We start from the raw sequence: 23,374 nt of genomic DNA on the forward strand, positions 1-23,374 counted from the left end.
CAAGCAACCTTTCGAGTTGATGAAGTTATCATTTCTTGTTTAAGCTCTCATTCAGTGGATATGTCATCCCTGATGATGCTTGTTTAGGATTTTTGTCCAGAGCTTTTTTCTTACATCTGCGCAGCCAGCCAGTCAGTCACAATGAGGAGTGTCTTCTACGCATGGCTCCTCTTTTTCATCCTGAGATATATTTGTTCTTAATTTTATACTTTGCGCTTGTCAGGTGTCAGAAACTTCACTTCCCAGGTGTGAGTTGTTGGGCCATCAAGTTGATTAAGGTTATTATGTAACAATGCTAACTGCAGCTAGGAAGTAATTTTGAGATTAACACCTATTTCCATTTCTGCACTCTGCTGTGTGTCAATCTAGTTTATATTGGAACTAAAGACTAAGGCCACTGTGTATCAAAATAATGTGGCTGCTTCCAACCTGCAGCCAAAGTCACTCAGAGCTTTCTCTGTCTAAACACTTTAATGCTCACTGTCATACAGTGTTGCAAATTTTTATAGTATTTTTACTATTAATTATCTGACAGAAGAACCTACATTTTGGTTGCTGTGTAGCATTTCTAAATGTCATAAGATATTAGGGACGATGTTAATATTACACATCAACAACATCTACGCTTTTAAATACTCAAAAACTGCATACAAACTAGTCACACAAGTGCAATGCATTAAGGCTGTGTACAAACTCACCTTAACTTAATATAGTATTCATGCATACCAACTATTGCATTTTTCTAGGTCTGTGAGGATTTACACTCAAGCACACAAATGGTAGAAGTGCACACATAGGCACATTCAACATATATATATATCCATATCTACATATATATATATTTAGCTCTCAAAGCTAAACCATAAAATCAGAGACACACATGCTCCCTCTGGCACACACAGACATATTAAAAATCAAACAAAGACACAAGATGCAAGCTGTCCACGGCCTCACAGTCATGCAAACACACACTAGTCTGTGTGAACGTGTGTGTGTGTGCGTGCATGTGCATGCTCGTGTGTGTGCATGCATTTGTGAGTGTGTGTGCGTGCGTGTGTGAGCGCATGTGTGCACTCATTAGGTGCAGAAATCAGGGCTATGCTGGTGGAGTGTATTTAAAGGCGATTGCAGGCATGCAGTTATTGGACTTGGCCTAATTGATAAACCCATTAGTTACACTTGTTCAGATAACATGGAAGGAATCACAGTCTGCTCACAGTCGCTCCAAATGGGTTCACTTAGGCTTAGAGTGCAGCACATTAAGAGAAGATTACAGAGCGATGTGCGGCGTCTAACCAGTCCAAGCCTCACTACTGTGAGATTAATAGAGACAAACTAAGGACAGAGATGACGGGAACATTTGGACTCTGAAGCTGCACAGGGAGGGTGGGGAAGCTCTCTATGTGTGTAGTTGTACCACAGTGGGTGTTGTCTATGTGTCTATGAGTGTGTCCATGCTTTCCTGTGTGTGCTCATCGACACATGTTATTGGACATAAGGCAGTGGGTGATTGGCCTTCTCATGTGTATGTAATTTGCGTTTGTCTCTGCCCTTCAAACAATGCTGCGATGTGGCTCGGCAGAAGATCTTAATGGGAAGTGTCCAAGCAGAAGATGCGCTAGGATGAGACAGTGAGGTTTAAAGTGCTGCTGCTCTTGTACCAACACATTATACCCCACTGACTAATTAGCTCCACTGTTATTGATATCTCCTTCAGTTGCTGTTCAACAAAAAGAAAAGAAGAGGAAAATTGAACAAGCTGAGCATCAGTAAATGAAACTGATGATGGTTCATTTCTTGGCTGCTCATGTGTTAAATTGGACCTTTTCAGGCCAATAAACTGCAAGTATTTAATATTTCTTTTAATTTTGTTTTATAAGTTTATTTGCGGGCAATGTACACACTGTAAAGATACTAATGACTCTCTTTCAGTCTTCAAAGATCTTCAGTCATCATTCACCCATCATCTTTCTGATTTGTCGAACTGTGAACATTTTCAAACTGAAAATTCCCAACAATATTTTGTAGATTTTTCAATCATTCATTGTGCTAAGTGGATGAATGCTGTTGGTTTTGGTGATCAACAACCAGTGCTACCTTGATTTCGACATTTGAGGTTTAAAGTTTTATATTATTCATTTAATTATATATATATATATTCAATTATATTGACTGATGGATGGAATGCCATGGAATTTGGTAACCACACATTTACTGTAATACCTGGTAATTTCTTTACTTTACTTTACTGCAACACTGGACAATCCCATAAGCCTCAACTTCTGTGTTTTGGACTTATTTGGCAAATTATAATGCTAACACATTTATCAAAAATCAGAACATGGTCATGAACATATCAACATAAAAAAAAAAATTGCTATTGTTTGCATTTCTGCAGGCTGGTATTTTCATTTAGCTGAAAGACTTGTCCAAATCCATTGCAAATAGTTGCAGCATCAGTCACATTGCTCAAAAGACTTGTTGTGGGTATCTTGATTAATTGTGGGTGTTTAAACCAATCAGGGTGCCGTGTCCCATTCTCTTCAGAGGCCAGCTGCATTTGCACGTTGTTAGATTGCCGGTGTTGTTTGGACTTGCCAGGTAGTAAGAGAGAACCCCTCAAAAGGGTCTGTTTAAACACCTTTTGTATCAATTTGAATATTTGTCAAATAAATAGGGAGCACTGCTGTGTGAGTAACATGCACATTGTGCTATGTGGGCTCAAATATTTCTATTTAGATAATGCACCCTTCAAAATAAAATTACTACGCTACTGACGTATGTGCTAACAATGTACCAGACCAAACATCATTCTAAGATCATGACACCCCTGGGAGCGCAAAGGGACGCACGTGTATTTGCTTCTGAAACAACATGGCTGCGGAATGGGAAAATTTGGATAGATGGACAATTGCATCTGTCTCAAATTCACTTGCAGGATGTTATGCATTAATATGTCATGATAAAAAAGTTGTTGAATTCATTATATATGTCACAATTAAAAATATCTTGTAATATTTTAGATGAATCACACAATAAAAATATTTTGTCCTGCCTCCTACTCTCAGCATGAGCAAATATACAGTATATTGTGTTAAGAAATATTATATTTATATATACAGTATATGTTCCTTACAGAGTTTCATTTTTGATTGTTGTTGAAAGAAAAAAAAGAGTGTTGAGTGTGATATTCCTAAACGGCAGTGAGCTGACAGGGTTTTCCTTTAGGACCTGATCTCGCTCTTTCTTTCGTCACCCTTCCATCTTTCTGTCCCCTCAATTGCCCGTCTCTCATGCTCTCTCCCCTGGGCTGGACACTTTGTCCTTGCGCTCTCTGACTCCTCCTCCTCATCCTCCTCCTCTCTGCCTGGGCCGAGTGTGAGTGATAAATTATTCGTGGGCCATGCTCTGAGGGCCCAGGGCTGCTCATTCCTGCACACAGAGGACTAGCATTGATCCGGCCTGTGGTTCAACTTAATTGGAAACCCAGTTACACAAACTACAGACAAACTCCCACACACACAAACACGCTGTGCCTATACACACACACACACACACAAACACACACACGTGCACCTCCAGACATGCGATTCATACGTGTATATGTGCATGAATATTACAAGTGCTCACATAATTACACAACACTCACATATTCATTAAAGTGATACCGAATTTATATCTGCCCAGTATCAGCTTATGTATGTTTTATGAATTAACATTGCACACATTCAAACTGCAGTATATAACACAGTATTATGCACACATGTTCCTTAAGCACAGTCACAAAGCTCCAACTGCACACACATACTCTCTCACACACACACACACACAAACACACACACACACACACACACACACACACACACTTTATAGTCACTAAGCCTGCATTCTAAGCAGCACTAAAGAGGAGTAACAGTCCACAGTGGAGCAATATGGAGGCCCAGGGTTATCGATTGGACTGAGACACTGACTATCATACAGCTAATAGATTACATCAGACACATCGGAGCAGCCCAGTCAATGAGGCCTGATCCTATTAACTGGGGATTTGTAAACAGTTGTGTACTCACTGTGACGGCTGCTGTGCTGCTTTGTGAGCCTTGGCGAGGGGATGAAGGCTGTGAGGCTCTTGAGGAGGCTCATATATTGTTCCACTCTGCCCCTGCAGCTCAGATGTGTTTGTTGTGCGTGTGCTTGACAACATGCTTTTATTTTGTTGTTTTAACACTGGTGATAATTCCCTCTGCAGTTCTGTGTGTTGCTGTTTATCCTTCAGAAGAAAACCCTGACAGAAGGACACAGTCTTTGACAATATGATTCATTAGGCTTCGTTCAATTTTAACGTTTTTCATGTTATTCCTTCATAGTTTATTCTTATTATCTGTTATTAAGGAAATAATCTATATAATTTTTAGAACCAACTCTGCATCTTAACACCCTGAGAAAGTTTTAATCTCCTTGTTTTTCAATATGTGCACCATTGCCTGCTCTGTTGAGTTGAAGATACTCAAGCATTGGCAGTGCTGTCGCTTACCGGCGCCATTACCTCTTTGAAAAATGGTTTGCCACTGAAGCGCAATCCTGGGATAGGCTGGGCTGGGAAGGATCCGCCCATCCTTTCGTTTCTCAGGGATGAAAGAACCCATTTGTCAGCCACTTTTGAAGCAGTCCAGCTGTGCCGCTATGACACAATCTGCCTTTGAAGGCAACCTTATGTCAGAAATGTCATCCTCACCCATTGGGCATGTGAAGGAATGCAGCTGTGCAACTTTCCTTTACAACCAGAGGCTGAAGCTGAAATTGTTTTACTTTCTTTAGATTCATGCTTTACATTATTATTCAATTCAATTTTATTTTTGTTGTGATGAATCATAAAATACATTATCTCAAGGTACTTGACTTATTAAGGTCGTTACAACAATGAGCAGCACTTTGGTGCACGTGAAGTGAAATAAGTCCCTCATTAACTTGAGGAAACCACTGCCAGAAGCAACGTGAGCGGCCATCTGCCTCGACTGGTTGGGGTGAGCAGAAAAACTGGGGACAAGAGGAGAGAAAAAAGAGAGAGGGTTGGGAGAGGATGAAAGAGAGGAGCGAGAGGCTAGGAATACTTGTCTCACTCTCATATTATCGGAGCACTTTATATTGAAGTATACAGTGAAACCATGTACATGGCACATCTTGTTGCAGATGTTGACAATACAAACTGTGTATAATTTATTTTTTAAAAGTATGTGTAACAGTTAACATTACCAGGTCGGTTATATTGTATTTCTGTGTAATAGCAAACAAAACACAAGAGAGAATATCAAGCAAAGCTGGAAACCATAGAATTTGAACACTGAGAACAATCTTATAATAATCATATGTGATGTGTCTAGAATATTTAGGGGGATATTAATTGAATACTGCAGACAGTAAATGACAAGAAAGTGTCTTATGTTATGTCTCATGTTATCCCATAAATAATGGCTTTGAGCTTTTATTGCATCAAAACCACCAAGAAGAGAAACAATTGTTCAAGCATTGATAGTGCAAAGAAAAATGTTGTGTTACCTATAAGTGAACGATCCCCCACACATTAACAGCTCAGTTCATCTTAAGTCCATTACACCATGAGCAATACGTCTGAATTTGCAGCACTCTGGTAGACGCTGGTCGGGAGTTTTTCGGATCCATTTTGTGGCTTAAAACCTGTTCACATCATTTCAGGGGCTGTGTGGCAAAGTGAAGTGAAAACCCTGATGCAGAGAGAGGGACGGCAGTTAACTGAGTTTTCGGCCAAGTGTGTTTTAAAGAGCAAAATTACTTTTCCAAAATATATACTGTAGATCTGTGTCGCGGACTGCTAGCAGAGAGAAAAGCCCTCGGTTCAATAATTAATTCCCGAGTCGAGGGTTTTGGAGAGCCGCTGATTGGGCTGATTTTTTTTTATTCTGTTATGATACAAAGGAGGCCGTTTGAAGTAATTTGTCCCAGAGAGAGCGGCTTGGAATACCATACATGCTTTGATTTAGCAAAGCAAATTTAATTTTGTTTGCTTTATGCAAACCAGCCGGGGCCGCGGGGCTTTCTCTGATTCCACCAGAGGGGTGATGGTGGTGGTGCTGCTGCTGCTGCTGATGATGATGATGATGGGGGTGGGGGAGTGCACACAACAGAATCACGCTGCTGCCGCTAATGTGTAATACAGAACGCACACTCGTACACACAGACACACACAGTGAGCAGCAACAGTTCAAAAGTACAAAGCCTATCCCCTCCCTACACACACTCCGATCCCTTTGAAATCAAAGCTTAAAATAATTGTTTGTGTGTTGTGTTTTGCATCATTCTATCTGTCTATTATTAGGGTTACTGGTATTATTCCTATCATGTTGTTTTAGCTGCCTGCTCTCGCTGCTTGCCAGGGTTTGTTTTATGCTGCTAATGAAAGCTTCTCTCCTCACTTTTTGTTCTGCTTCATTTTTTCCAATACGTGGATGGAATAAATCTGTTTCTATCTTTGCCTCATATTTTCTGAGATGTCTAACACCCAAAAGCATTATAATGAAAAGGCCACTTGTGATTTTTTTTCTTTACATCTTTATGCTAATGTTTGCCATACAGAAGGGAAGATATAGCTCAACGTGACTGAAGAGACATGCGGAATGAATTGCAGTCATGTCATTAGTGATAGGGGAAATTAGCTTTAACTGTGTGGTACACCTTTAATCACCTTTTGTTTTGCTCCTGTAGTGGAGAGGAGACTGTGCGCGTACAGAGGCAGACAGTGGAGGCATTTTTTCACAGAAGTAGAAAAAAGCTGTTCAGAATGGGTCGCCACACGGTTTTCTTAGACCCCATTCAAGTCATTTTCTTAGGGAACAATAATGACTGGATAAAGCAGAAAAACCCAATTTCCTTTATGCTTTTTATATCCAGTAAAAGCCCTCGTTGACGACCCTTTGGTCTTTTGTTACAGAAAACTGAGCTAATATCCTCCAGCTCTCGGCGCAGTTTAAAGGTCTTAATTGGATTCCATTAGTATATTGCTTGACATGACACTTGAGTCCGCTCTATTAGAATTCCCCTGCCTGGGATTAAAAAGAAGACTTTTTCTACATCCCACTCTCTAGGCCCTTCTGTTAAAGTCTCAAATATTCTTTGTTGGATTCACAATTTTTCAGTGACACCATTACTAAAATATTAAGCTTGACTTAAACAGGTGCTTTTATGTCTAGAGGACCTGCTGTAAAAGCTATGGCCGTGTCTCAGCTCAGCAGTTTATGTATCAATAAACCTTAGCATTAATACAGTATAAGCTTTACATGCAGGGCTGAGAGAATGTAAGCCCCATAAAACAGTCCTCCAGACACTTTCTGCACAAAACAGGAGCTTGTGTTGAGCTCTCGGCAGGTCTCTTCTCAGAGTATCACACAGAGTTGAAGTGTTTCCTCTGGTTTCAGTTGGTGTAGAGCAGGGGCAGAAAGAAGGATGCTGTTTGGTGATATTCTGTTTTATGTTCCTTGCCCCAGTCCTGAGCTGACGTGGAGGGATGTTCAGCATCTGATCGCCAGGACAGCTAAGATCCCCGACCCCGAAGAGCCCGGCTGGAACATCAACGCAGCAGGATACCATGTTCACCATAGGTACTGTGACACATCTGTGCCCTTTCTGCCCACTATTTAAATGAGGCTCACATGTAAACAGATTGGTGTATTCATAAATCAAACCTTAACATCTTGTTCCTTTAAGCCACTATGTGTGGCTGAAAAACCTTATTGACCAGTTGCTACGGCCTTCTCAGCAGCATGTGCCTGTCAAGTTTACTTTGGAGCAATAATACTCAGAGTCACTCACGTCTGGTAAATACAATACTTTGTTACAGAGAGGTTTGGGCTACCAGCAAAGCTTTCAGGGATTTACTGAACCCATCTGAGAAATTGCCAGGTACATAACCCCTGTATAACCATAACTAAACCTTCTAGCTAGGCGGCTGTGGCTGAGGGTTAGAGTGGTCGTCCTCCAACCTGAAGGTCGGCAGTTCGATCCCCAGTCTGACCCATGTGCATGCCTTGGGCAAGATGCTGAACCCCGAATGGCCCCCCATAGAATAACTAAGTGCTGCGAATAGATGCACTGTATGAATGTGTGTGTGAATGGGTGAATGTAGAACTGTACTGTAAAGCACTTTGAGTGGTCATCAAGACTAGAAAAGCGCTATATAAATACAAAGCCATTTACCATTATTGCGAGTAGACACATTGGTGTGTTAAAGGTCTTATTTAGTGTGGGACCATTTCCTAAAAGGAGCGGTTCCCTAAGCAATAAATATACTGTAAGTTCTTGGCAGCTTGAATGGAACAAAATAAAGGTGTACATTTAGGACATGTTTCTTAATAGCTACATTATCTGTCCGTATAGATTTTATCCATAGGAAGAAGTTGATGATTGAACAGTTTACATTTCTACAGTGTATGGCGATGCAGTGGATGTGGTTGTAAAATGTGTGATTACTGTAATTATCCCTATATTATCTCTAGCTGGAATAATTTCAGCCACATTAAATAGCCTATTTGAACCACCTCAAGCTTCCCCACATAATTTTTTGTTAAAATAGTTAAATTACCTTGTTAAATTAATATTTTTACAATCAAATAAGCTCAAATTAACTAAGAGTAATGGATGTATGCATAAAGCTGAAGGAATAAAGCACTACCCATGAGTTAACTCAAGTAAAACGATCTGTGACGATCAGGCATCGTCCACGTCACTACTGTGATTTATTTGGGTGCATACACACAGACACAGACACACAACACTTAAAAGTGCACAAACCTACACACTCTCGCCTAATATAAAGCGCTTCAACCACAAAAAGCAGCAGTCTGTTTTATGACAGTTGAGACAGGTGAACTTGTCAAGGGAGGAGTGTCATTGTAATCCTCTAATGTTATTATCACACCCACAGCATGTCTGAGGGTCTGTACCTGCTCTGATTTATACAGACTGAGGCTGGAGGAAATGGAGCTTCTCTCGCTCCCGCTGTATGTAGCATGACTCTGAGAGAGAGAGAGAGACTCAGAGATAGCCCTGTGCTCCTCCAGACATCGTATAAAAGCTTTTACAATGTGTTTACAATGTCAGCCAGGCGATGACATATTGGTAATCAGTCATAGCGTTTGTGATGTTTTACCTCTGCTCTCTGTCTCACTCACCTTAACATTTCCTTCCTTCATCCTGGCTCTGACTCTCTGTCCTCACTTCTCTTTGTACTTTCTTCTCCCTCGTCCTTCCTCTCCCCTTGTTTTTCCTCTGTATTATTCCCTCTCGCTGCCTTCCCATTTCTCTCCTCCATCCCCTCTTTCGCAGCATGCCATGTCATAAAATAGATTGTAATTACTGTGTTGCTGTGAGAAGAATGGATTAATTAAAATATAATGATGGCGATCACACCAGCGGGCGTCTGTTGAAATCTGTCCATTTAGGGGCTGTGGCAGAGGACTTGTAATGCCCTGATCATACTGCCGCGGCCACTCTAATTATGAAGAATGGTTTATTGCATGTGCGAGGACGGATGGAATAGACAGTGCAATGAGCACAGGGTCACTTACCATCAATGAGGTTGTTACAATACGTTAAAGATTTGATATGATATCTGTAATAAGAGGATCCTTGTTTAAGGAAATTGAAGATAACGCTGAATGCTTAGGTTGGGGTTACTGAAGAAGAGAACAAAAGGGCACCTCAATAAAGACAGATACAAGAATGCTGGTGTAAAACATAGACTACATTGATTGTGGCTTGTTTTATGAGATGATAGTAAATATTTCCTGGATAGGGGACGTTTTTCTACACCCTTTTGCCAGTAAACACAATGGTGTGGTAAAGGTCTTGTTTTGTGTGGGAATATTTCTTAAAAGGAGCGGTTCCCTTAGCAATAAATGTAAGTTCCTGTCGGCTAGTTAGGAAAATATTGAAAACTTAGCCTGATCAGTGACAGTCAAAAGAGACTCTAACAATTTACACTTTATCAGAGTGAAAAACACATTATCGTGTTGATTCATTATTCAATTTAATAAATTTAATTATTATTTGAATTAAATTATCACAAATGGAGGCAAAATTAAATTGAACACTTATAATCTTGAGTTAGTAAAAGAACAGATGTTATCACAATAGAATTGAAATTAAGTTATATATGTAAAATTGTATTTCATTATACTCAACAGGACTTGTTCTTGTTACCCTTGATTAGTTTAATAACAGTGTGTTATATTTTCTAATTATAAATAACTCTTGATCTGAAAATTGGAGGTAATTGTGAAAAGTAGCAGAAAAATCTACTAATGAGGCAGAAGTATCTTGTACAGTGCATAAGGAAATGTAGTGTTACTATCAGCAGTTAGCATTATTCTATCTACAGTTTACTGATATTACATATACAATGCTGAAAACAAAGCAATCCAGATGTTGTATAGACTTATTAAACCAACCATTATTACACTACACAGTATGGAGGAAAAAGAAAAAATAACTCAAACAGGGTTAATAGGTTTGGGACTATTTCCAGCTGAGTATTAACATACAGTCTCCAGCAAGGTGATTAAATGTGTGTGGGATTGACACTAAATGCCTGACAAAGTAATTGATCTTTAAAAGTTACATGGTCTCTGTTTAAAAGTGAAAACTCAATGGAGATGTCGATTATAACTTTTGGAAAACGTTTCACTGGGGCGGTGTGGATTGTGGACAGTTGGTTGCGAAGAGAGCAGCAACTGCATGGCTTTTTAAAAGCTGCAGGAAAAAAATGTTGCCTTATAGATCGTGGGAGTGAGTTGTATACGTGTGTGTGCATGTATATATTGATGTGTGCGTGCACATTATTTGAATGTGGGTGTGTGTGTGTCCTGGGATTTAAGAGGTTGTTGGGTGGGTGGAAGGGGTCGCCCGCATCCCAGAGTTCCCATCTGTTTGACCTCTCCATATAGTCTTGAGCTTTAGAAAACTCTGATGTTGTGGTGCGACCTCACCCGCTATACCCCTCCATCCTCTGCTCCCACCACTGTGACGACAATAAACATGTCAGCCACCACACGCCAGAGCAATCTGCAATCAGATTTACTGTTCATGAAATATGGTGGTGCTTTTGTTGGCGCAAAGCCTTGTCAGTCATAATTTATAGGTTGTTGCCAACGCCGGCTGTGATGTCAGCGAGCTCCCAGCACCCTCAGGAGAATCAAACGGGGGAGAGAGCGGAATCGATAGGGGTGAGGAGTGGTGGTTGAGTGGGGGATAAAGATATGAGGACAGAAAATGTGTGTGTGTGAGAGAGAGGAAGGGAGTGAGGGAGGAAATGTATTGAAAACGTGAGGGAGGGGGGGGGGGATAACACGCATCCATCCTGTTCCTCTCTGTGGTAAGTTTATCAGGTTGAGGGAGTGAAAGTGTCAGTTTTTTCCAGGGCCTGTACAAATGGATCTCCTCCTCTCCTCTCCTCTCCTCTCCTCTCCTCTCCTCTCCTCTCCTCTCCTCTCCTCTCCTCTCCTCGCCTCTCCTCTCCTCTCCTCTCCTCTCCTCTCCTCTCCTCTCCTCTCCTCTCCTGCGGCATTGCTCTGCACCCTTTGAACACTGACACCTATTGATCACATGGTCGTCAGAGGGGGGGGGGGGGGGGGGGGGGGGAAGAAAAAATGTATCTGCGATTCACATCTCCACTTGAAGCCTCTCTGACCCAGAAATAGAAAGTGGAGAGTCTGATGTTAGCGGCTTTGCACTAGAGGGATGACGTACGGAGAAGAAGCAGAACGTCCAAACAGGCTTAATTTCATTTAATCTCCTCTGATAGCATAGGTGAAACTACAGTAATTATCCTGTGGGAGATTTAGATAGAAAATAACAGCGGTGGAATAGATCAAAGTAACGCTGCCCTCGCTGCAAAGACAAATTGAATATCAAGGAGAATGCATGAGTGGTGAAATGGTATCTTAAAAAAAACTGGTGTGGCATTCAAAAATTAGATACGATTCAATCCCTCGTTTGAAAAATGATCCTCCGTTCACAGAGAACTATTAGAATGTTTACATTTGCTGCATTTTGCTCCATATCAAAATAATTAATTGCCTCCGTTTTCAAATTAAAAGTACATTACAACACAATTAAGGATGCAAATGAGCCTGGGCCTGTCGCGAGGAGCCAGGAAAAGTGAAAGAGTGACTTTGTTGATGTATGAGTGTTTGTGTATTTTTTTTTGTAGTAGGTGTGTAGCAATGGATCATTATGCATGAGTGTGTATGTGTGTTTGAATACAGCAAAAAAATGCTGCTGTTGTTGAAGGGAAAGAATCAGTGTTGCTGTGTTGAAATTACATCAGCGCAGGGAAATAAATCAGAGCTCTGCAGTAATAAACAACAGAGTAATTAGGTCATTTTCCCTCAGTAACTGATCGACCAGAGGAGCAGATACTATGTTATTCCTATTGTGTTAAAGGCTTCTGTCTGGGGTTTAAAAAAAACATCCAACGTAAACACAACACGCACTCCTACACACTTCTCTATCTGTGCCTCTTCCAGAGGCTCTGACCTCCATCAAGCCACTTCCATGAAAAATGTCTACATCGCTCTAGAAACCGGGGACAGTAAAACATAATTTTGTCATAACCTTCCCTCTTTGGAGGGAAAACAGATATAAAAGTATATAGCCTGTGGTTTACTGCAAGTCCCCCTCACCCAGCCTGGCAGCTGCACGCAGGGCTGATGAATGCCGGGCGTCGGCCGACTTTTAATTGCTCGTAAATTTTTGATCCAGGGAAACCGCCACGTTCCCCTTGTCCCCGAGCGACATGGGGGACTCAGGAGGGAATAAAAAGAGCCACGGTGAGGAACACAGAGGGGATAGGAGTGGTAGATAGAGAGGATACCGAGCACCACACTAACACGAGCCACATCATCAGGTGCTCCACAGCACAACATAGGAGAGTGTGTGTGTGTGTGTGTGTGTGTGTGTGTTTAAGTGTGTATGTGTGTGTAAGTGGGTGTGTGTCTCTTGTCAGGAGGGTCCTGTCACTATAAAACACTTCTGATATGATGGATATTCCTTTCTGAGTACAGACACATCACCCACTAACAAAAATACCTTCCGTGACAAGATCTTATTTTGTCTCAATATAAATAACACAATATGTTGTGGCAAATCGTCTTCTTATGCATGTTCTCAATTCATCCACTGATTTGTCATTCACTGCCAATGAGTAGATAGATGCAACAGTATTCATGTCAAACATCCCAAATGTTGGTTTCATTTGTAAACCAACAGTAAGCTAAATATTTTGTAAGCAATGTAATGTGGTCCAGATTGCATTGTTTTAATCAGTTTAATGAGATAATTTTCTTAATTACTGACACGCGACATTCTGATGCCAAACAAACAAACATTCTAACTGACAGCATATATCATTAACTTTTTTCCAACCTCATAGCAACTAAAGCCCTGTGACCCAAGGTTTCAAGTACTGCTTTGCACTAATCCATTCACCCAGACCAGCTACAATACCAGTACAACACAGTGAAGTACAGTATAGTGCAGTATAAAAACGCACTGCATGTAAACCAGGGTCTGCTATAATACTTTTCCAGAGGCTGCGCACATTTGTATTTGAAGTTGCTGAAGGTTGTCACAAAGCAACTTAAGGTATTGGGACGGAGCACAAGGAGAAAATTACTTGGATACAAGAAAATAAAACAATGAGTTATGGCTCTGTGATACACAGAGTCTGGTAGAGCGGGAATTCTCTGGTGCAGGTGACCTTGAACTCCTTCACTACACTGCTGAATAGAAGCTGAAGCTTGGTGTCCTGACCATGAAAGATTAGCAGTGGCCAGAGCAGTCAAGGTAGGAATCTGTGTTGGTAAATCCAGGCCTTGAGTTTGCCGGAGAGCCCTGAATTGTCCACAGTAGAAAGCCAAGTTTGGAGGTCTGCACTGGTTACTTACCAAGCAAGTAAATGTTACAAATTTAACACAGAAATGATATTGTATTTCATGTAGATTCCTTAAAATATCTCCGCCCCTCATTTTGTTTCAATGAGCTCTCTGAAGAATTCAGTAAAAAAGACGCAGGGCTCTCTTGCACTGGTGCGCATGCCTTGTACATAACTCTATAACATGAACTATAATTCAAATAGTATATTTTATGAATGTGTGAGCTGATGATTAATGGCTGTATGTCATAATAATGTTTCACAGTTTAAGATTTGTCTTGTGTTAGCCACTGTGTTGGTGTGTAATAAGCCTTAATTGTAATGGATGTAGTGTTCAGGAGGAATTTCTCTGATCATATTTCAGCTTTTATGCAGCACTAGCACCACAACAGCATACCACCTTGGGTCTTGTGTTTTATTTCAAACTGAATTTCCTATTTTGATCCTCCATTAAAACAGTGAGTGGCTGAGGACACTAGCAAAACCACAAGCAAGAGTAAAAATACGCTGCTGAAAAAACTAATCTAACTTTTAAAAGTTGCAGCCCTAATTCAGTCTGAACTCACGTACAGAGTATGAGAGCATGCTAGCGGTCTCTGCAGGCTGTGCAGGGTCTAACTGACCTAGCCTGACCTCTAACAAGGCAACTTAATAGCAATGAAACTGGAAGCAGCACTAACATGCCGCTCTAGAATTAGCACATGAAAAACCCCTAGTTGGTGACTTCTGTTATGTTTCTGCAAGGGTATGTAGTAACGTAAGGATTGTGCAGCTATATGCTACTGACAGCCCTTTAATTTCATCTACTTTCTACTCCTTTACGCCACATCAAGCACATCCTGTGGCGGCAGAAATGAGAGAACATATATCTGAAAGGAAGAAGGAGGTAAATAAATAAGGTCCAGTTGCCTGCATTTGCATATACAGCGCTCCTTTTTCTTCTTTTACTGTGGAACAGTCCTTATTGACAGTGCCTCTTCTGTGTTGACAGTAATGGAGATAAGATTGAAAAATGGGCTTTAAAAACTGTCTCTGTAGACTTGTGACTGTTGCCAAGTCTAACAGATGCTCATCTGATCAATTTCTTACCCTGTTTGTCTTCCTCCAGAGATGAAAGTAAGAGGAGATAAATATAGGTTTATCCCACCATTTGCTTGTTCATTGCAGTTCTTTTAATTTATTTTTCTGTGCCTCCTTTTCTCTCTCTCTCTCTCTCTCTCGTTCTTCCCCTGCTGTTTTTGTTGTTCCAGTCTCATCTGTTGGTTCTCGGCTCACCAGGTTTGGCCTGTTGTGATCTCTTTCCTGCCCCCTCCTCCCCCACTTGTGGCCATATCCAGAGACCCACAGATCATCCACAGGTGGCACTAGGGGCCAGAGGTCAGGGGTCAAAGGGAGCTGGCCAAGTGTTGGTATAGGCACTTTAAGGGGGAAAGTTCATCAGACGTCTACAGATACCAACACAACTACACCATCAAACATTAGGAAATTACTGCATAAAAATCTATTTTGTAAAACATTTGTCTGACAGATATTCAATATTCCGAATTGAGGAAAAGTTTATTCTACATGACGTTTGCTGATATTGTGCAGAAGTTGTGTAGGAATATTTTCAAAGTAAATACATGGAAGTCTTTCAGATTTTTGTCACCAGCTTTCTTTTCTGTTCTTGGCAAATAATAATGATAAGAGCCTCTTTTCAGTGAAAAAAAAACACTTTTAGTTGACATTTTGTGGACTGTTTCTGTTGCCCCTCAAAATTAAATTGTCGCATTTACATACCCACATTTTCACATTACCCTTAAACAAAAAGCACAAGGGGCCAACAACAGCTGAATAGACAAAGAATACTCCAGTGAGAAATATGTCAAAGAGAAAATGGAACGTAAAAAAAACATGACAACATTGATTGACTTGTGACAGTGAAGATTTAATGTGTTGACATGGTCCTCAAGATCCATCATTCCTGATGCCTCTGTTACAGTGTTTCACAGTCTAACTAACACCATGCAGTGCTGCTGCAGGCTGACCAACGCATTGACGCACAGCTCACTTCCAGTGGGCACAAAGGGAGAGAGATGGGTGAGCCTGATCAACCCCAGTAGTGTCAACCCAATTACTCATTCTCTTTAAGGTCTATTAAAACATAATTGCCCGGCGATTTACATCCAAGTTAACGTGGCCCTGAGATAATTTATTATTTTCCATAAGCCCTTTCTTTTGTGTGCTGACTGAAAGAGTGTGGAGGGGGAGAAAGAGGAAGACTGTAATTTCCTGAGTCATGAAGAAAGGCATGTTGGCAGCGCAGTGTAATTGTTTAAACCCCACTCTCAGACACCTTCCAGTCACCCCCTTTTAATCCTCGTTATCGCTCTCATTAGGCCGAGGTTAGGGGTCAGCCGGCTCCCCCCGCTAGAAACACAAACACTGTGATGGATAGAGGAAGGGATGGATGATGGGCTGGATGAGGGGACTGGAAGGGGTTGAGCCGTGGTTGAGACCGGGATTTCCACTTAGGAGGATAAATCCTTATTGCTTACATTCACTGCACATTTCAAGTAGAATGAAAGAGAGTTAACATGAGTCTGATCCCGTGGCTGCACAAATGTTTTCAGAAGTTGACCGTGTTGTGTTCATGATAAGTGACTTTACAGTGACAATTTTCCTTACAATATGTGTTTTAATATATAATGTTTTTAATCAGTTAACACAACTTAATCAATCAATTATGTTGTCTTGCATCAAATCAAAATATACCTTATCTCATTAAAAATATTATTGAAAGAGATCAATCACTTTCCACCATGTGCAATGGTTTATTGTGTATGTTAAAGTGAAGGTTTTAAGACTCAGCATTTAACAAAATATTCTACTCTGGTTAGTTTCAAACTGATCTGCAGTCAGACTTCATCATAGCCTGGTTGTTAAAATACACACAATGTAAGCACGACATCCGAGGGTTGGTTCAGATTAAGATATTTGTTGCATGTCATTCTCCTCTCTCTCTCTCTTTCTCTCTCTCTCTCTCTCTCTCTCTCTCTCTCTCTCTTTCTTTTTCTGACAATGTATAGTCCAACACAAATTAAGATTAAGATGCAGATTAAGATGCATTTATTAGTCCCAAACAAATGCACAGACATGCAAAGGCACACTCATGCAGGTAGGGAAATTTAACCTCTGCTTTTGACCCATCTGGTGCAGGACACACAGAGCAGTGAGCGACCATGTACGGCGCTCGGGGAGCAGATGTTGGGGGAGTAAGCTGCCTTGCTCACGGGCACTAGACAGGGTAGGGAGAATCCTATTGGATTTTTGGACAGATCAATCCAGGTTCGTCTTTTGTTGTCTCTCCGTAGAGTCGAACCAGAGACGAACCAGAGACCTTCTCTGCCCATAGTCCAAGTTTCTGCCACTAAACCTTTGGAGCAGTTTTTGTGAGAGAACAGTCTCTACCCAGAAAACCTTTGAGATTGTTGTGATCTGGTCTGAATCTATCTTCACATCATACCAGTACATCCGTCTTTTCACATACAACGTAATTTGAGCCATTTTCCAGGTCTTTTTGTGGATAACATATGGTTATTAGCTGTATGCCAGGACCCATTCTTGAAGCCCACCAGCTATGGTCGGACAAATAGGGGGCAATGGCCAATATTTTGGGGCTTCCAGTATTTAGCGGATATACAGGCCAAGACTCTGTCTTCCGTTTGACTTACATCGTTTACACTTCAACTAGTTGTTTTATTTTTCTCCACACTACCAACAAACAGATAATTTTTGTTTTATCCCGACAATATTTTGGCTAATCCCTATTTACACCTATCAATCAATTTTTTTGCTCTCTGGACTGTTTACCTGCAGGCAACAAAAGCCTGTTCAAATGTGATGTGTCAAACGAGAATCTGAAACCAGCATCAAATTCTTGTCTCTCGCCCACAGATTCGGCATAAATGTAGAATCTGTTCATGGAGATAAGCCAGGATCAGATATGTCAGCCCTGTTTATGGATGTGTGTCTATATCTGTTTGCATCTGGGCTTCCTTCTAATTTCACAACTCTCCAGGAACTCCAGTTCTTTCTGTTTCACTTCAATGACTTTTCTGGAGCCTGCACCCTTCTTCCTCCAATCTCTGTTAGTTTATGAAGTTGATTTATAAAGTTCTGGGGAATAACTTTTTTATTTTTGCTCAAACATGCTATACAGGGTCTTCGAATCAGTTCTTGCATCCATTTTCATTCAATAACTTTCAGTCAAATGTCTTTGTATGGATCTAGGCTGCTTAAAAATGTGCCTTGTATTTTTCCTGAACACATCTTTACTGTCTACATTGTGTGTAGCTTCATTACATTCACAGTAAGACTGTGTTGTGTTGATTATCTGTAAAGGCTCTTGTTCGCTGTCTTCTATTGTTTCCTCTTTTTTTGATTCTCAGTCTCCTCCCACCCATCCATCTTTGCCTGATCCCACTCACCTCTGATCTGTCTAAAGGAATCACAACCTTGTTTCCCCCAGTGTCTCTCTCTATTTAAACCCAATAAAAATCAATTAAAGTCATTAAGGGCTTTTTTTTAAACAAGGCCAGACTAATAAATGAGTTAGCAGCCCCCCGTCTTTCTTTATATTTAGTTTACGATATGTCTCTCTCTCTCTCTCGCCCTATTTTGAATGCACAAGGGCCTGTTGGAGTCTGTGTGGGGCCAGGGTATTTCCAGGGTCACATCAATGAACAGTACTGCTAAAAGCTGACATTTATACAGTGCATCTGAGGACAATACCCATATGGTTGCATTGACGCTGTCAATGGGTAATTCTTGGCCTGACATTCGGTACATAAGGGACGGCATACTATTATATAATCAGAGACATTGTTAAAGATAAAGATGAATTCTGAGGAAGCACACCTCAACAGCGATGGCTGGATTGTCATGAAATGTTGTCCAGACACTCAAATACATCCGGCTGAATTTGTTGAAACCTTTGACTTTTGTTCTAGATCAGATCATCGAAAATGTTACTTTTTATATATGATATCTAGCTAACATTTTACTCTTTTTACAGTGAGCATCAAAGCCTCATAGAATTACTAGAGTTGCTGGTTCTTCTCACCTACCTTGTCTGTTATGGACCTTCACACCAAAATACCAAGTGTGAAAGGTGTCTTGGACCACAGTCTTCAGAATAGTCTGGACTTTTGAGACTGCATTAAAGAATACAACAAGTCAAAAAAGCAGAAGAGGCTCACATGGTTTATTTTAGTCTTCCCCTCTGACAATATAATGTTTAAACGACAAGGACGTTCAATTCGCTGGTAGTAATACCATAATGATAATGGAGTGGCAACAAAATTAACAAAGTGGATAAGTTCATTAATTTTCGCTTTTATGGAGGCCAAAGCTAAATAAAATCTCGCCATATCTCACTTCTTTGCATGTGTGTGTATGGTTCGTGGTGTGTGTGGAATGTGTTTCATTAGTCGCAGCTTCACGTGCCCGTCTCCTGCTTCAGCAGTGTACCAGCCATTCTGGTACAGGGGCAAGGCGGGAAGCTCCCGATCACTCAGCCTGGGCTCTGCCTCCCTCTCCATATGGCCACAGAATTCCTCCGCTGCCTCCCCAGGCCTCTGCCAGTATGAAAAGCAATTGTGTGGAATGTGTACGAATTAAGTATCCCATCATTCAGCGCAGACATGCAATTAAAGAGCTGCAGCCGTCACTCGCAGTAGACATCATGTGAGTCATTTCTTTATAACTCAGCACAGCGGATGCCTGACATTTTTTGTTTGCTCAGTTGGTCAAGATAGACAGTTGGTCTATCTTAACACAATCCTTGTGTGTTGGTTGATACAGTATCTCCCTGTCCACACTGGGCCTGAAGGGAACTATTCCTACACCACAACATCTCCAGATCTAATGCTGTGATGAATGGGACATTTTTATGAAAGAAGTGAAGAGTAGACAAAATTGGTATATGCGGCATAAGGGATGTCAAGAGGACCGATAGTTTGGTACCAAGTCAATGCCAAAGTTGTGAAACATATCATGATAATTGTTTATCTACAGTAACGTCTGTAAAGCAGATGTTGTATGCACCAGAGAGGATATTATTCTAGGACTTATGGGGACAGCGTTATAAACCCGCCAGTGTCATGTCAAATGTGAAGAAGAAGAAACGGCAAGAAAACAATGACATCTTGTAGAATGGCCGCAATAAGTGTCTACCAGTGTTTCCGTTCTGACTTTTACATTACATTGCATTACATGTAATTTATCCAAAACGACTTACATTTGATCCATTCAACATCTATGAGGGGCCAGAGATGTTGACTTGGAGAACTAAGACACCAACTATGTCACCAAAGGCATCCTCCCCATTTTGGGGAATTTGGTTGGACGAGAGCATATCAATCAACCCATCAACCAGTCAACTGGTTGACCACAGCTCGATAGCTTTTATATACTGTAATGGACAGTGTTGCAGATGACAGGTCGCCATTACTCAAACTGGAAAAAACTAAGAGGTGACTTAAAACTTTAAAAGATATTGAGTTGATTTTTTTTTCACATTGGCTGAAGTCTTGCATTAGATTCGTAACTGAAGGATCATTTCAAGGCCATAAGTGAAGGCCACCAGTCATCCTTCATCCTTTCATCGTTCATATCTACGTACATGTTAATATTATGATATGGCTTAAACAATTTAACTTGACTCATTCTATAACAATGTACTCACCTTGGCAAGTGATAAGCTGTACATTAAGAGACAAGGACATTAAAAAAAAATGTTGGCATTCAAAGAGAAGCAAGGTCATGCAGATCATATGAAATAATGGATGTAAAGTGGATGAATTTCTGGTACTGTACTTACTGTACATGTGCACTGTTCTAAAAATTAAAGTGGTTTCTGATCAGTCTTTTTGTACCTGGAATACATAATAATAAGGCACACTAGTGCAAGTGTTACATATGTAACTTGTGTATTGAATGGCATCATCACAAAAACACATTGTGATGATTTAGTTTAACATTTAAACTTGAATAAAGTGGAGGCACTGAGACATTTGAGTAATTGCACAAAAAAGAGACATTACAAGAAGCAAAAGACCTTTTACACGAAACAAAAGGAACCTTAAATAAATGCTCCAACTCTACAGTTATTATGCGGTGTTGTGGAAGTTCTATTGAAGTACTATTCCTGCTACAGTGTTTTCTCAAGGAAGAAGTCGTGGTTGCCTCTGTAGTGTTTCCACTGGGTTGCTTCTATAACTCCTGATAGCTCATATCAATCTGTTCACAGAGCTAAGCTTGAGTGGGCTACAGTGTAAATATCCCAGACCTATTATTAATCCAACTAAATGTTCCTAGCCGCCGTCAAGCCACAGTACAAAATGGTGAATTGCAGACACGAAGAGAGATAATTGCCATTCACACTGGAAATTTGGCAAGCGCCTTCCCCACGAGACCCCGGATGAAATGGTGCTTCAACCCCCGAAACTGTCATTCTTAATGAAATGGTAATTACAAACCCAGTGGAACAGCTGAGGGGGCTGCCGGTGCCCACGGAGAGCCCAACTACCAGAATAAACCTGCAACAACAACCTGCAGAGGCGAGGGAGAGAGAGGGGGGGGGGGACGAGAGAGGAGGTGGAGAAGGGGGGGAGAAAAACATTAAGAAGCAGGAGAGTGGCTCAGGTAGGCAGTTACACCAGGAATATGAGATTTATTTCAATTGTGAAATGTAATACACACTACAGCTTGGAGTGTGCTGTATGCTGGAACCCTCATCAATAATGCCGGCTGTGTGGCAGGCAGGGGGGGAGGTTGGTTAAAAGCACCCACACATCCTTGGTAATTGATTGCTTTGTAAGTGAACGTGTCTTTAACCTTTGGGAGGTCAGACCCAGTCGGACACCATCAGTTCTGCCCGGGGTTGAATCGCTTCCAGCCGCTTGTCTTCCGTTGCTCCCTCGTCTCAGGGCCGATTTGTCAAGCATGAGATGTTTTGGGTGTTTAGATTACAGGCAAGATGGATAAACAAAGGCAAAATGCCACCCCAAACAAAAGGCCCAAGCCTGGATCTCCCACTGATCTGCGAGCCGGGCAGGAGGCCAGCTACCTGGGGTGCTGAAACTCAAAGAGGGGAGGCAGGGGAGGGGCGACTTTGCTGAAACAGAGCCACAATGAAGCCCCTGAAACAGCCACTGTGGAGCTTGAACCAGAGCCAGAATGGAGGCTGAACAGGAGCCAATGTGAGAATTGAACGACAGCCAGCACGGTGACATGAGATAGAGTCAGAATAGCGCCTTGAGACGCAGCCAAAATGGCAGCCAGAGACTCGGGGGGGATAGGAGGGAGCTTGGGGCGCCGACCTGTTTTCTTCACGGCAATACTCCTCATCACTGAAGGTTTTAAAGTGTCCCTTTGCCACCCTCCCAGGTACTTAGGCCTTTCTGTCTGTCAGGCGGTTAGAGAGTGACTAAGGATGATTTATCTCTTAGATCATCTGGGCCGGTAGCTACACCGTCACTCATATGATGCCCTGGAGAGACAAACAGACAACACCTTATAGGACCAACACTCTGACACCTTCATTTCTTATACTGGAGGAGCAATTTATATGTGACCTGCACCTTTTAACACTCTGACAGCAGATAGTCAAATGTGATATTTCATCACCATAAGGTAAAAGCAGATTGTTATTGCATGTTTGTTTTTGTGTGTGTGTGTGTGTGTGTCTGTGTGTGTGTGCGCGTGTGCATGTGTGTGTGTGCATGTCAAAGCACAAAGTGCTGTGTCTGCCTGCCAGTTCCATCTGCTGTTCTGTTACCATAGACGTGATGTACCTGCCACTTCTCTCCTCATCTGAGGTGTGTCTGTGCGTGTGTGTGTGTGTGCGCGTGTGTGCCTGCTTGTGTGTGTGTGTTGTACCCATAGTGTTGTTAGATCTGACAACCACTAACATTGGTTTGTGCTGGAATACTCTTAAGTTCCACATCCCACCCTGAGTTTGACAAACTGTCTCGAACTGTGGAGCGCTACTCTCTCAACTCACACTCCTCACCTCTTTCCTCATCACCCAAGCTTCAGCACAAATACCACAGCAATGTTTTGTTAGATACCTTAACAAAATGCTGAATAAAATAAGATATATCCTAAATAAGGATAAACTGGCTGCATTGCAAATCAAGATATTCAACGGTTAAAAAAAAAGCACAACCTGACAAGCAACAAACAGCAGGCAAACACAGTTACGGATTAGTTGTTGGATTAATTTAGATGAATCTAGATTACTGTAACTCCCTCCTGGCAGGTCTACCTGCTACTGCCATGCGACCTTTGCAGCTCATCCAGAATGCAGCAGCTCGACTGGTTTTTAACCAACCTAAATTCATTCACACTACTCCTCTCCTCCGCTCCCTT

At 41.4% G+C, this 23,374-nt stretch overlaps 1 protein-coding gene across 1 annotated transcript in view; it reads left to right on the forward strand.

Annotated features, from left to right (window-relative positions):
* LOC133964332 (furin-like protease kpc-1) overlaps positions 1-23,374 on the forward strand; it is a 160,555-nt gene that overhangs the window by 103,181 nt on the left and 34,000 nt on the right. Inside the window, exon 12 of the mRNA XM_062398353.1 lies at positions 7,518-7,631. Coding sequence (XP_062254337.1) covers positions 7,518-7,631 — 114 coding nt within the window. The remainder of the gene's footprint in view (positions 1-7,517; positions 7,632-23,374) is intronic.

Source organism: Platichthys flesus, chromosome 11, assembly GCF_949316205.1.
Source record: "Platichthys flesus chromosome 11, fPlaFle2.1, whole genome shotgun sequence".
NCBI lineage: Eukaryota > Metazoa > Chordata > Actinopteri > Pleuronectiformes > Pleuronectidae > Platichthys > Platichthys flesus.